This window comes from Protopterus annectens, chromosome 5.part0, assembly GCF_019279795.1.
Source record: "Protopterus annectens isolate FY-2018-M chromosome 5.part0, PAN1.0, whole genome shotgun sequence".
NCBI classification, from domain to species: domain Eukaryota; kingdom Metazoa; phylum Chordata; order Ceratodontiformes; family Protopteridae; genus Protopterus; species Protopterus annectens.
Window position 1 is genome coordinate 1,129,925,813 of NC_056735.1, and position 16,303 is coordinate 1,129,942,115.

The following is a 16,303-nucleotide window of genomic DNA, read 5'->3' on the forward strand; positions in this document are numbered from 1 at the left end:
GGCATGAAGCACTGGTTGGACAGAGGGTGCTGGAGGTTTTGGCTTGACCAATCTAATGAGATCTTAATCCTATAGATGTCCCAGTGGGAAGTCTTTGGGGTTCTGGAGAAAGAGTTAGAAACCAGCCCCAGACTGACTATGATCTCTGTGTGCTCTTAAGGGAAGTTGTAATTTACTGTGTGTGTACTTGTCATCCTCCCATTGTGTACATCCCTCACTGTTGCTAGTGGTGAGGATTGAGGCTCGTTGATAACTGGGACAGTGCAGCGGTGTCGCATCTTGCACAAAAGCTATAGCTTGAGCTGCTTTTTGCTTAACAGGTGTAGGATTCTTCATAGTCTGTGTTTTGTGTTTTCTCTTCACCTATTCTATCTGAGTTTCTTTCAGACTAAGTTTCTTCTTTGCTGGCTTCCAGGTAGTGTACTTACTAGCCAGTTGCTGAATTTACTAAAACTGCAGAGTTACTGACCCTTATCTCTCAATTTCTTTTTTCACACTGGAAAGGATTAACTTAAGCTATTGATCAGTGCGCAGGTAATCGCAGAAGTCACTTGCCTGAATTATTCTTTGGATAAGAATTGCATGTAATGCAATCCTAAAGTGCTTCTTCAGCTTGCATGTGTTTGAATTCCAAGACCAAATTCCATGGGGCCTTCTGATTCCATATTCCTGATCTTAAATAAAATATCCCTTTTCAGAAGCTGTTGAGAGAGGTTCAGATGATATAATATTTTGTTAATCTTCGAATATTGATATGAAAGAAGTATATCTGATGGTGTCATTTTATTAATTCTGAACTGTTTTTTGTTCGGATCGTCCTTTGGATCTGACTCAGCCACTTTTACCAGCCTGTGGAACCCTGAAACTGTCAAGCTCTTCCCTTACCCACAATGCTCTAGTCCCCTAGCATTACTCCAGATCTCATTTGCCTCCTTAGTGTATGATCATTGCAAACTCTTAGGTTGGCTACCTAATTGTTTGTGAGCGAAAACCTTTTTTCAAATTTTTCTCTTAAAATTATTCCTTGCTTATATTAATCCTATTATATAGTGTTGTCCTCCCTTTATCTTATTACACTTTTGTGTGTAAGTCTTACCATTGCTGATAACACTTTCCTTGTACTAATTTTAGTACTTCTCTGCTTACCATCATGTTTTTTTTTTTAAACAGAGAAAACTTTCTTTTCTGTTTGCATTTTTTGATTCTTGTATTTTGTACTTTATAATGTCTGAACAGAAACCTTCAGGTTTAAAAAAATGTACAGCCTGCAGCCATAAGATACCCCTGTCTGATGCACACTCGAAATGCATCTGTTGTCTAGGCCTTGCGCATTTAGACTCAAATTGTGACATATGTAAAGACATTAATCCTAGGGATTTGATAGACCGAAAAAAAAAATAAACTGATCCTAAGAGGTTTACTTCCTTCCAAATCATCAGCATCATCTGGGGCTCAAACCCCGAAGAAATCCAATAAAAAGGATTAATAAAAGCATTCCTCGGATCCAACCTGTCCTTCAACTTTAGGCTCAGAACCTCCTCGCAAAGTTCCTAAACCTTCAGATCTGACCACTTCAGATTTGAAGGCAAAATCTGATGTCTCCTCTGATCTGAACTCCACCACTGGTATTGGATCTGACTTCCTCTCAACAACTTTCTTCTTTCTTGGATAGGTCTGCTAGACACAGTCAATCAAGAACACCTTCAACAGCATCTTCTACTCATTCCCCCAGAAGTTTGACCAAAGCTGATGAGGACAGGATGATGAGGATGTAGATTAAAATGGGGATCCTTCTAACTCTCTGACCCAGTTGGATCCGGAGACCTTTGTTACTACTACCCTACCAATTCTGGCTCTTTCTCTGATCTAAAAACAAAACCATGACCAACCTGAAAACAAACCTTTTTATTCACACAATTGCTGTAGTTAGCCTTCTTCAGAACGAATTACACAACAAATTGCACATTCTTTTTATAATAAAAAAGGCACAAAATTTCAACAATTGAATACCTCATTAAACAATTAAGTGTGAAATTAAAAATATTTAGCTAACTATTTAACTAAAAAGTTTGGCGAGATAGTTTTTTAATATATTTAATATATTTTTTATATATTTTTTATGTTTGCTTTTATGTTTGTTTTCTACATATATTTAATGTTACATGAAGATGCACATTAGACATGTTATGTTTATGTTAATTTTAGTTATTTTAGTGCATTGAACAATTTTTAGTTATGTAGAAATAGGTGTTTTGAGTCTAACTGAGAAAAGTATGCACATGCACTTTAAAATGCTAAATATTTTTAATTTCACATTTAATTGTTTAATGAGGTATTCAGTTGTTGAAATTTTGCGCCTTTTTTATTATAAAAAGAATGTGCAATTTGTTGTGTAATTCGTTCTGAAGAAGGCTAACTACAGTTCAATTGTGTGAATAAAAAGGTTCGTTTTCAGGTTGGTCGTGGTTTTGTTTTTGTGTTTACAAGTTTGTTTTCATGGAGTCTTTTTTTGATCTTTCTCTGATCTAACCATCGCTTTTGGAACACTCTGATCCAAAACTTCCAGTGTCATCTGCATATGATCTGAAAACCATGGTATCTTCGACTCTAGTGGTATCTCTGAGTGGACCAGCACTGAACACTTCGGAGCTGGATGACTATCTGAGCCATAGCATCAGTGTTGGATCCAAGGTGTTGGAGTTGATTCTGAAATTGTCAGAGCCATCTCTGCTCCTTGGAGCTTCATTGTTAGATAACTTGGCTCCAACTCCTTCTGAGTGGTTTGCCTTCAGGGTGAAAGGAACCTACAGTTCGGAAACATGTTTTCTCTGAGCCTTTGGCTTTCTATTCTGAGGCAGTCTGCATTTAAGGTAGTGGAGGGAGCTTTTTCTGTTCACAGAATCCGGGCATCTCCTCTGCTCTGACTTACTAACTCCATTTGTCTATGTGTCTAGAGCCTCAACCATCTGTGCCACTGGGACAGCCATCCCAGGCAAGCCACCAGCAGGGTATATTAATTTCTTCAGATAGTTCTCTGGAGCATCCCACTGAAGAAGTTCCTAGTGAGAAAAAATGCAAAAGGAAGTACTTTCCACAAGAGTTGGTCACAGAGGATACAAACTTTGAGGGGGAAGGGTCCCCAAGATCACCACCTGACGATGTCTTATTTGGAGACATTCTAGAACTTCTAAAGCAAAAGGTGATTGGTCTCCGGTCAGCCCTTCCCAAGAGGAGTTTGTATTCATGGAGGCTTTTGGATGTGGCTGGTCTACCTCCTGGGTGACTCCGCCCACCAATGAGCTCATTGATTTGTTCTCTCGACAGGTGTGGAAGGAACCTGACACCATTGAGCCTATCCTCATGAGACCAAATAGAATCCTGGCACCACCAAAGGATAGAGAGTTGTGGAGCAAACGAATACCTGTTAATGCCATGGTCTTAGCAACAGCCATGAAAAAGGAACTAGTGGAACAAAGTTCTTTTGCCCACCCCCCCCCCCCAACAAGGAGTCTATGGTTCTGGACATTTTTGGGAAGTGAGTATATGCTTCAGCGACCTTTGCATTTTGTTCACTGGATTGTTTGGCACACTTCACTAGACTTCAGAGAGATTTGATTAAGGGACTCTCCAAATCCCTTTGTAATATCCGCCTGGGCAGAGAGTACTGTTCCCTCGCAGCTAGCTATCCTCCAATCCATTTCAAACTCGTCTTTGAGGCTTATCTTCCATGCAGCTGGTGGCTGGTTCAGGCATTTCCATAAGGAGACCTGCTTGGATGCACTTGTGTGATGTCGTGGAACCCTTCCTTCATCAATGCGAGTAAGTGTGAGCAAGAAGGTGAAACCACGTCTGCTGTGGGCTTTCAGTTTTCGGACCCTCAATTTACATTTTCTAGGAACCAGCAAGGCAGATGGAAGATGTGATTCAGAAAATCCCAAATCCAAAATATAATTCTCCATCGGATTCCAAAATCCACCTAGAGATAGTTCCCCAGGGGTAGCAGTGGCAACTCTAGTGGAAGACGCATCACCACAGTAGAGGTGGTCTGTAGAACCAGGGATCTAGAGATACTTTCTCTGACAGATCCTATCAATGCTCCTGAAAGGAGGCCCAACTGTCCATCTCTGGGGACAGTTTGGGAGGGGGGGTCATTTATCCCTGTACCAGAGAGCCTGCCTAGAGATTACAGAAGATTCACGGGTGCCGAGAATTATTTCCAGAGGTTATATAATACCCTTTTCTCTACTACCCCTCTTAGTAATAAAACTCGGATGTTCCACCCATTCAGAGGGAAGCAGCAGCATTAGGGATAAATAAGTTGCTATAAAAAAGACTCCTCCAAGAAGTCTCCCCAGACTGGGGAGAATCCAGAACTTACTCAAGATCCTTTTTAGTGCCCAAGAAAACAAGGAACTGGAGACCAATTTTTGGTCTTAGTAATCTGAACAAGTCAGTTCAGTACACAAAGTTCCAGATGGTCTTGGTTCAGTCCTTTCTGCACAAGGACAACTGAATGTGTTTGATAGAGCTTCAGGATGTGTACTCTCATATCAAAGTCAACAGATGATCCTGGAGATATCTGCGCATCCAAGCTGGGAGCCAGTTATTACCAATTCAGAGATGTACCCTTTGGTCTCAATGCAGCCCCCAGGGTGTTTACCAAGTGCATGGCAGTAGTAGCATCTCATGTGAGGCTACAAGGATTCTGAGTATTTTCATGTTTAGATGGCTGGCTCATAACCTGTCCGACCAGGCATTTTCTGATATGAGCATAAGATTACATACTCCAGTTATGCTTTCACCTGGGAATTACCATTAATCACAAGAAATCTCAACTTGAACCAACTCAAATATTCATGTTCATCATAACTTTGCTCGACAGTTTCTATAACAGCCTCTCCCTGTCACAGGAGATCAAACAATTTGATTCCAGGTAAGAAGGATCATTTAAAAACTTCTCTTTCAGCTCGACTGATCCTCCAACCACTGGCATCTATGTCTGCAGCAGTCATTCTGGTGCTGTTAGCAAGATATCAGACATGCATCTGGAACGTTTCTCCCCAGGCCTCTGCTGAAAATTGGGTTGTTCCAAGATGGACTTTCCCAGTAAATAAATGTTAAATAAATATCACGAGGATCCTTCAGTGGATACTAGTGACTTAATGGTCCCTTCTCAATCCACCTTTATCTGTTCAGGTCAAGATAAAGCAGGCTTGCAAAAACTACCTTCTGTGGTGGCTGCATTCAGATCAGGTGAAAGAAGATTGTCCTTTTGTTTTCCCTTCGCCTAAGGCCATAGTTGACTACAGATGCTTCCCAGAGCAGGTGGTGGTGGTGGGGGGGGGGGGGGATCTTCTTGGAAAAGACAGTCCAAGGCGTATGATCCTCTGAAGAGGCCAACATGCACATCAATGCTCTGGAAATGAGAGATGTTCTTCTAGCATTGCAGGTCTTCCAACTCACTATCCCCTCTGGGACTGTTGCAATCCAGATGGACAATATGTCCGTGGTCTTGTACATCAACAAACAAGGGGGAACCAAATCTTATTCCCTGTATTGAGAAGTCTATGAGAGTGTGGCAGTGGGTGAGCTCATCCAATTGGTTTCTGATAGCAATGCACATTCTGGGAAAATCCAGTGTGATTGCAGACAAGTTAAACATGTCCACTGTAATGCCTTACGAGTGGTGTGTAAATATCAAGGTTGCAGAAAGGATTTTATGATGGGGAGAACCATGCATCTCTTTGCATCTCCCCTTAACAATTGCAGCAGGTTCTTTGCTGTGATCTCCGTCTTGAGGGAATCACCAGGGGATGCTCTTCTTCATGATTGACCCCCTGGTCTCTTTTTATGCTCACACCCTGCACCTTTAATCCCCAAATTTCTTTATAAAGCTTCTCGATTGAAGAGCACAGTTATCCTCATTGCCCCTTACTGGTGCCGTCAGATTTGGTTTCCATTTCTTTGGCCTCATCTACTTCACCCACCATGAATTCAGACAGACATGACACGTGGACATTCTAGGCCTAAAGTTGACCACATGGTTTCTTCACTTCCATTGATTGCTAGCATACCTCTCAACTGTACCAAATTCCTCGGTATTTCCCATTCTTGGGAACAAACTAATATGAGGATGTGATTTGTGTGAAACCCAAAATATCATGTACTGCAGAAGAAGGGAGTTCAGTACTTTATTCAGGGCTTCACCATTTCTTGCACATTTTATTTCCAAACTACATTCGGTGCATTGCATGTGTACTCATGCCAGAGCCTCACATTCTTCATATCTCTTTCTTTCTATGTATTGTAAAAGACTATCTAGAATTGCAAATACTATAGCGCCTTATAGTGATTTATAAGAAAAGCAGAAATACACACGATCAGTCTCGTGACCTGTCGTTATTTATCTCCTCTTCGGTTTCATATCTGCACTGCATTTATTTATTGGAAATTAAGTTTTCAAAACGTTGACAAACTTTTTTTGGAAAAAATGCATTCCACAGTTTGCAGAATTTGATTTGTACAACAAATGCATGTACATCTCATGCAGCCATACCTCCATCTGACAGGATCGCAAGCACCATCTTATTAACAGAAGCAGGCATCCCTTTGTGCAGTGCAGAACCAAATATAAGTGTGGCAGCTTGTTTCATGTCATCGGTGCAGCAGCAATTCCTTCAGGGACGTCCCTAAATTGGGTTCAAATGTTATTTGTCATTTCCTGCCTAACCCCTCATAAAACTGGTGACTTTGCAAGAAAATGTGAGGGATTACACGTAAATAATGTTGGTGATTAGTTCAGAAAGTGCACATTAATTTGTGATACCTTACAGTGCAACTTTACCACCAGTTGGCAGTGGTAATAATTTGAAAAGGGTTTGTGATATTTCTGGATTTGTGCCGGACTGCCTGATTCTGTAGCTCTAGCTCTCAAACTTCCATCTCCAAATGTGGATTATGTATTACCCAATTTTATTAGTGCAGTTAAACTACTAGCTTTTTAGTGCATTTAGTAATTTGCCTGTTTGGCGATTTACAACTGCCTTCCATGAAGTCTGAAATATTTCTATGTAGTTATAGGTGATCAATTTCTGAGTAATAAACATAGCAACCACACCACACTGTACCATTCCATTACCGAGAGGCATAGAGACAGAAGCATACGTAATTTTAACTCGTACTGATCCTATCCAGTGAGCGGGGAAACCGGCATTAAAATCCATCTCAGTGGTGTAAAATGTGTAGATCCCACACAATGCCGAAGTAGGTGTAAATAGAAAAAAGGAGAAAATAATCCAGCAGATATTGTCATTTTCCCATTATTGCTGTTATTTGCCATTTGAGTGAGTGTTTGTAGGGGTAAAGGGGAGTTAGGTTCGTAAAATGCTTTGTAAGTTATGGACACATGTATGTATTGGTAAGCAAACCATTTTTTGGGATATGCTGTTTGGTAGATGTCTTCTTCAATAAGTTAAAATGCAAATTAAGTTCACTTGCGTTTTATGCAGTTTTCTTAAACCAGCCATGTTTTTGCTCAGAGATGTCATAATTGCATTGGATGGATGCATATCTCTCAATCATTCAGAGCAAGAAATCTGGACAAAGCCAAAAATAGGGACAGATTTTAAATGTTTATTGCTCCTGTAAACTTGGATAGTTGCTAGAATAACAGGTTTTGCATTATGTATTTTCTGAGAGATATACGAAGTCTGAAATTCAAATGTCTGCTATCACAACACATAAAGGAATATTATTTGTATGATCCTACAGGGTTCTATAAAACCTGTATTTCTGCAGTTGTTTTCCTCTTTGCCTATGTTGTTTTGAATTGCAGTCAAAGATGAGTTTACACAGGTCGGGAGGGAAGACAGTGTTGGGATACTGTTCTCTAAATACGGGTTTTAGTGTGGGTTTTCTTTAAGGCCCAGGAAAGAAGAGCATGCTTGGTGCAGAACTGAAGTGAATGCAAACGAAGAGGCTCTTATTGCCAAAAGTGAGTGTGGGATGCTTGTCTAGTGGTGCGCTCTGTGAGTCCTTCTATTTGGAGAATTCTGGTCTGGTAGTACCGTTACATATTCACGGTGGAATTCTAGGACTTCCTTCTGCTATATTTGAGAAGAAAAAACTACAGGTAAAAAGTACTAAACATTTTAAAATATTTTCCATTTGGGTGGCTGACAACAATATCTTTGGGGTGTCATCTGTGTTTAATATGGAGGCCGCCTAGCGTGTGTAAACCGGACAGAGGCATTTTGACTGCTGCTGAACTTTGCTGAACTTGCTATGTCCATCAAGGGGAAATAACGGAATTGCTGTTTTTGGTTAAGGTAGTTTTATACGTGTATATGGGGTCATTATCAGTAGCTTAATGTAGTTTTGTAGACTTTGGGAATTAGCTGCATATTCCATGCACAATTTTTTGTTCTTTTTGACCAGTTACAATTGGCCGTGCAGCAGTAGCACAGGTGTAATAGCAGTATAGGATGGTATATATAGAGTGAGATACTGAGATTTTATATTGCTGCATCTGTTTCTAAACCTTTTCTCAGTTATCTGCTAATTAACTTGCAAGAGTGCACCTGTGTCTCTTGCCAGATATTGTGGTTGCATGGTAGAAAGCCCATGCATTTTTTTTCTGTGAGGAAAGTCTTGAATAAAACTGACCGCAGTGAAGACTCTTTGTTTACTCTTCTAACCTGGTAAACTCTGCAAATAGTCAACCCAACTGTGCTGTTATTTACTGTACTTGGATACTGGATTACACTTTGGATGTTGAGATTCATTGACTACATTAGCAAGAGACTTGTAAATGTTTTATCTGCCATGCGTTTGGAAGTATTCCTTGCTCATGTTGCACACACCCTTTAGGACACTGGCAGACATGTTCTTAATTTTAATTACTGCTGGGGGTCACACAACACCTCAGTCATATTTTGTTTTTTATTTCTTGCCATTATTTATTATTATTATTTAGTAACTTCAGTCTTCATGTTGGTATCCCACAATTCCACTGGAGTGGGTGGGGGTTACATGATTTTGTATGCAGATGTTATATTAATCAGCACCCCAATTTTTGGCCTGTTGTACCTTCTTTTCATTGGCCTTTGTCCAGATTTTTGATGTTTCCAGGTTGAGAGGTATGATTGCTAGACAGCCCAGGATGTTCTCTCCTGTCCACCACATTCTTTTATCTTCCCGTAAAGCTTCCACCAGAAAACTTTACACAAGTAAATGGAAAGGATTTGTTTTTTGGGCGCAGCAAAAAGAAATAGACCGATTTTTCAGCAGAGGTTCTTAAAGGTTTTGAATTTTTTGCTGCAATTTTCAGTGAAGGTGAAGTGAAGGCTCTTCTACCATCAAAGACAATTAGCTGCCATTTCCCATTTTCATATACAGTATGAGTAAATAACTCTTCTTTAGCTTCCTCCAAAGTTTATAATGCCTTTCTAAGGGGGACTTTTCTTAAGCGCTCTTTAAAAGACCCCACTCCTCCTTGGAATTTAAGCACTGTTTTACAGTCCTTGATAGTCTCCTTTTGAACCAACAGCTAAGTGTGAGCTACATCTTTTAACCTGAAAAACTGTATATTTACTGGCCATTACCTCGGTTAGGAGAGTTTCAGAACTGCAGACTCTGTCTTGTAAGCCCTGTTATTTGATTTTTCATAAGGATAGGGTGTCCCAGTCCCTCTTTTCTTCCTAAGAGGGTGTCAGAATTTGATATTAATCAGGCTATCAACCTTAGAGTTTTTTTTCCAAATTTCTAAAATAAAGGGGGAGTATATGATGCACATTTTGGATGTTCACAGACAATTACAGTTTTATCTACATAGAACCAAAAATTTGAGGAAATCAGAACAGTTATTTGTTTCCTTTTCAGAATTGAAATTGGGCAAATTGGTCTCTGAAGTGACTGTGGTTAAATGGTTAATTGATTGTATTACCTTTATCTGTGAAACATTGGGTTTGTCTTTACCAAAACCAACAAAAGCTCATTCTACCAGGTTTATGACGACCTCTTCAACTTTTTTATCTAGATGTTCATTAGATGATATTTGTGCAGCTGCTGCTTGGGCTAATCCTTATACCTTTATTGCCCATTACAAACTGGATCTGGTCTCTAGGGGACGAGCTGCCTTTGGCTTGGTGATGCTCTGTAATATCCTTCCTTAGAGTTCTCCTGGGATATAGGTATCTGGGGACTCTGTCCCAGCATTTGAGGAATGAATGAAAATGACAACATCAGATAAAAAAGTTATGTATTTACCATAACCTTTATCTGTGTTGTCCATTTTCATTCTTCCTCCGCTTCCCTCCCTCCATTCCCCTTCTTGCTAACTTTTGGAAAGATTCACAGATGCTGTAGGAACCAGAATTTCTTTATTTGAGCTCCAGATGCTGTTGTTCTTTTCCTGAGGTGTACAACCTTAAAGGGCAGCAAACAACATCTGTGGAATGTTGAGGGACCAGAGCATTATGGTTATGGGAGGAGCTTGAGAGTTTCAATGTTCCACAAGCTGGTACAAGTGGCAGAGTCTGATCCATTTGTTGGATCTGAACCCAACAGTTGAGGAAGAATGAAAACGGACAACACAGCTGGAATGTTGTAGTGAGTACATACCTTTTAGTTTAGTTTGAGTAACAGATTGCCTGTTATCATAAATATAAAATGCTTGCTTGATGGAGTACGGTCCTGGTCCTTAGCCCATCACAGATTAATGACACTGTCCATTGTTATGGGAACAGTTGCCAATTTTTTACCAAGTGATGAGATTGTCACAAAATGAGTGATGGCTTTCAGCCTTGAATAAAGCTCTATGGTCCTAGAAATTCTAGGATTTTGGGGATATATTTTTTTTCATACTATCCAAGATCTCTGACAATATTTTTGTGAAAATCACTTGTAATAACAAGCTCTGAGAGGTCCAACTAGGACCATTTTATATAGATGTAACTGGAAGTTTAGTATGCATTTGGCAAAGTGTGACCATCATATAAAGCAGTACCAGTGCAGTTAAAGCTTGCTGAGTAAGCATATTTGGAAAAATAGCAGAAAGGGTACCAAATCACCCAGTAAAAATCAACAATACACCCAAGAGTAGATAATAAACTATCCAGGAAGGCAGCAGGATATCCAAACACATAAAATATGATGATTTATTGAACAAGACGTAAGCGCTTTCACGGTGTTACAATCCGCTTCTTCAGGCGTACATTCTAAAACAAACTGATACCTCTTAAATACTTTTACACACACTTTTCAGTACATAGTGTATATATGGATTTTAAGATTGGGTGCACACAGGGATTCCGGGACTTAATGATGCCATTCCCCTGAAACCTCTACTTAAATCCAGAAAGATTAAATAGAGAATTTTTAGGCATTAATGTATCTTTTTATATACACTATGTACTGAAAAGTGTTTTTTATATATGTAATGTTAGATACATAGGTTTTAATTTAACTGTTACCTAACTACTATTTTGTAAAGTTTTATTGAATTTATATGCTTATTAATTGAATGATTGATTTATTCCAGTCATTCGCTGGTTGTATGTGTGTAAAAGTATTTAAGAGGTATCAGTTTGTTTTAGAAGTGGATATCCTGCTGCCTTCCTGGATAGTTTATTATCTACTCTTGGGTGTATTGTTGATATTTGGAAAAATATATATTGTATTCAGGGACCCTTAATTTTTTTTTTTTTTTATATCCCTACAGCCTGAGAGTTTCTGTGATCATAGAACTCCAAGAAGCAGCGTGTTGCTATGGAAAGAACGAGCCCTGCAGTACCCCTTCTGTGGGTGTGGCTTGGCTTGCACACTGACATCATGAAATGAAGACCAGTTTTGTATGAAACACCAAGGTTATTGTTTGGTGGCCAGTCTGCATGAATTATACATGCAGTTTCTACATTGGGACAGCTTCTGCCATACGTTTCTATTCATGTTGTTGCAACTTTTCATAAAATCCAGCCAGCTGTTATTGGGTAAAACACAGTGTGCTGTTTGTATCTTGACCTAATGATTGGAGTAGGGTTACTAGACAATTATCTTGTGCCTAGTTTATTTGGCACTTCAATGTTAAAATGTATTTACAGGACATCTTCCAGTACGTTTTTTGGTTTACCCAGCTCTGTAGAATAGCTGTTGAATTTTCAGGTATGTACAACAGTGATCTAGAAATTAATTCAAAAGTTTTCTTCTTAAGTACACTTGAAGACTTCTTGTGGGGATGGGAGGGAGGAAATTGAACAAACGTAAGCAGATGTTTAACGTTTTCCTAATGTTTTTGTTCAGCAGGAATCTGGCCAAGATGCAGCCGTAGTGGCTACAGCACAAGGAACAGGAAAATCTAAGGTAAGCAGATATAAGAGCAAGGTTTCTGTGATCCAAAAGCATATGCAGGACACATTGGTGAATGTAAATGGGTGTTACTTGCCTTAAGTGAGATGTAGGCAGCTGTTGCAGTTTTGCATTTAATGCTGCTGTGATGGTTTTCTGCTGCTGTTCCTAATACTGACCCAGGAAATTATTTTCATTTAAACAATATTTATTCAGTGTATGTTGGCACAGTTTGCTGTATGCCAAAGCAACAATAAATTATGTAAATGTGCTGAGATTTTACAGTAGTCTGTTCCGAAAATAAATTGCGTAATAGTGCTTGATTTTTACAGTGGTTTGTACTGCATCTTTCAGTTCTGACCAGTGGTCACTTTCTGTGTGAAGTTTCACATCTGTTTCTGTGTCTCTTGTGGGATTTCTTTGTATATTTCTATTTCCTCTTGCCTCCACAAACATGGGTTTGGCTGAAAAGGGACAGAGATGACAGTTCATGCATCTGGTGAAGAAGTGAATAAATTAAAAGTATTTCAGCTTAAGTAATTAAATTGTTAAATTATTATAGTTTTCTGAATACTGTGGAATATCCTTTCTTAGCTAGTCAGTGGAGTGTATGTGATTTGGATACCGGTTAGCTTTGCAAACACAAAGCAAGTAACTCCTGTTGTAACTGAATAAAAATGTGAACTAAATGACAGTGACTGAATTTACAGAAAGGCATTTTTGAAGGGCAAAGCCCTTCAGCCTCCGTGCATAATGGTTTGTCTCTTATTTTTGGTAAGGTTACCTTAATTAAGATTTAATTATTGCTGTAGCTACCTCAACTCACCCTTATGTTTTGCACATTGTATACTTTTTTCTTTTTCCAACTAACACTGCTGTTGTGCAAGATGTAGCTATTTAACTCTGCAACATGAGCACAAGCTTTATCTGAATATTTATTGTAGTATCTGAGACTTTAACCTAGTAAACAGTACCCAACTGATCTTTTATTTTTGGATTTCTCAGTGCAAATGTTAATTTAGTTGCATCGCATGTTATGTAGTATGAGTTGCCAACTTGCTTATGGTTGAATGTTTAGACCTGCAATATTTGTGTTATTACTTTGCATGTACTGCTTTAATTCAGAACTGTAAATAGCTGTAGTAGTTGCACACATCGACTGTATTGCATACCATTCATACGGAGTGCAACTCCAGGGAGCAGTACTTTCCCCGGTTAATATGTTTTAGTAAATAAATAAAAGAATTAATCTCTGAAAATGTGAGTTTTGGTATCATTTTGTGACTACAGTCCTCACTAATTTGCTATGAAATCACAGTACTTGCAAGGAATGTGGAAAAATATTAAAACAGAATTAGAGAAATCTAGATTTTTCCTACTACAACTCGTATTGACTTGCAACAAACTCAAGAGGTTGCTGTGTTTATGGGTGGTCTGCATTCAAACAGATGTAGCTCTCCCAAAACAATTATGTTCTTTTTTTCTTCATGCAAGGTTTCATATCTGGGTTCTGCTACAAGCCCAAATGTGTAGTGGTCTCAATTCATGGACAGCTTGGCTGATTTAAGTGATGATTTCAAAAGCATGTGAAGCACACTTGAGATGGTAGCTTCACACCCCCATCTTCACTGTGGACAACCCTCTTACACTTTCCCCTTACAGCACTGGCTGTTGCCACTGATGCCTCTGCCCTAAGGTGAGGTCAGAGACATTGGCAGGGACTGGCAGTCCAAGGTCCATAATTACAAGCATATGTCCATCTGCATGTCAACATTTTGGAAATGAGGATTATCCTCATCACTTTGCAGACCTTTCAGGATTCCCTTCCCCATGGTACAGTTGCCATTAACACTGATTGCACGGCTGTGGTATGGTATGTAAACAAGCAAGGAGAAGCTCATTTGCATCCCACTGTTAAGAAGCTGTGATGATGTGGGAGCTGGCTATGTTCACTTTCTGATAGCCACCCTATTCCTGCAGAAGGTACTTCACTAGTGGACTGGTGCAGTCAGTGCTTACTGATTCCTTCAGCTTGTTTGTAATGTTTGGTCACTGAAGAAGCCTTGCTGTGGCCAATTTATATCCTCCATTATTGCCAAATACAGCAACTGATACTTCCTGCTCCCCATTCCAAGGGACGAGCAAAGGGTTGCTGTTTTTATAGGTTCTTATCTTCATACACAAGTACTCAGCCAGCTGCCATTGCAGGCCATTTTAAGCCTAGCTGGTTTCCCTTTCTGTGCTCAAATTAACCTATCCCATTTGGTTAGAGACTGGCCTTATCCATCCTATGATCAATAATTAATTATATATTACTCTTAATGAGAATAACTGGGACCATACCACAGATAATTTGAGGGGACACGTGAATGGGATAAGGTATTTTGGAGTTGACCATTAGCACAGGAGGCAATCTTGGGGTTAATTTTCTGTTTCCCATCCATAGATCCAAGTTGTACTTTAATATGGACTGGGATGAACTTTGTTTAATATGGATGGGAACTCTCTGAGAGATGTACCTGTCCCTTTAAACTGGTCTGTTAATGCAGAAGAGGTTTGATCCCTAGACTTGAGTATTTCTGATGCCATTTGACTTGCTGATGTACAATAAATCCATCAGTAATGGGTCTGATCATGCCTTGTATGCCAGACACAGGTCAACTCTTAACAGTCTGTAGGATGTAGAGTATAGTGACGTGGCTTTTGATTTGGTCCATGTAGGACATGTTTAAGCCTTGTATCCTTTTAGTAAGGTATACTTGGGGGGATTCCAGTTGTTGCATGTGTCTGAACAGTTGCATACCATAGGGGACATTGTATCCAATGACTGGTGTAATGATGACTGAGAAAGGGAGGCAGTGACACTCCTAGATCTAGACACAAATCCTTTGTTTGTAAGCTGTGCAGTATAATAGGACTTTCTTAAAACAATGGCCACATGTTGGTCAAAAGTTAGGTCAGTGTCTACATAAGTTTCCAAATCCATGACAGCTGGATCAGCTGTTGGGGACATAGATGACTTCCCAAATGATACAGTAATGCTTTTCTTGGCATTTAGTTTCAGTCCATGATTTTGGTACCAGGTATTTGTGACAAAACTTCCTGCTGGATGGCTTGAGTCATTTGGGGATTCAGTGTCTGCTCCCAGCTTGCAAATATCTGCAGGTGTACTCAGCTGGAGCCCTTTGGTATTGGCTTTTACTTCAGAAAAGTAGATGCCAAATAGGAGAGCAACAAACACAGAACCCTGGCGGAGCACCACTGATGACAGATCTCTTTACTGAGGCAACTTTTTCCTATTTTGGTTTCCTGTGTCCTATCTGTGAGCTAGTTGGCAATCCAGCAGGTGATGTGTGGGTTTATTCACAGTTTATTTAGCTTTTCTACTATGCCTGAGGTGGGGAGTTGTGTCAGAAGCTTTGGCCAGGTCAAGGTGTGGTGTGTACTGTTTTGCTTTCATCCATTGCTTTGGTGACCTTTTCAAAAATAATCCATGAGGTTGAGTAAGCATGACCTGCCCTTGACTAATCCAAACTGAGACTGGTCCAGTGTTATGAGGCTCTATAATCTGATTGATTAGTTCCATAATAATAAATCTTTCCATGGCTTTGCATATGACGCTGGTCAGACGTTTGGTTCTGTAATTGCCTGGGTCTGTGGAAGATCCTTCCTTAGTCATTGGAATGATTGTAGCTGTTCTCCATTCATTTGGTACAAAACCTGTATGGAGGCTGAAATTGAGCATTTAAGACTTACTCCCATTTTCTCTTGTATCAAAATTCATTAAGGAGACCAACCAGAACAAGTCCAGAGTTCTTCTCATAGCTTCAGTGTTCCCCCAACAAGTGGAGCTCCCTCTCTAATGGCCTCATATTCCAGGGAAGCCTGTACATCTGAGTCCCTTCATTACTCTCTTGACTTCTCTGACAAGTTTCACCTGGACCTTCATTCCCTATGACTA

At 39.7% G+C, this 16,303-nt stretch overlaps 1 protein-coding gene across 1 annotated transcript in view; it reads left to right on the plus strand.

Annotated features, from left to right (window-relative positions):
- The window catches only part of GCC2 (GRIP and coiled-coil domain containing 2), a 1,443,709-nt gene that overhangs the window by 32,551 nt on the left and 1,394,855 nt on the right, over nt 1–16,303 (plus strand). Inside the window, exon 2 of the mRNA XM_044070984.1 lies at nt 12,298–12,357. Within this exon, the coding sequence (XP_043926919.1) occupies nt 12,298–12,357 (60 nt within the window). The remainder of the gene's footprint in view (nt 1–12,297; nt 12,358–16,303) is intronic.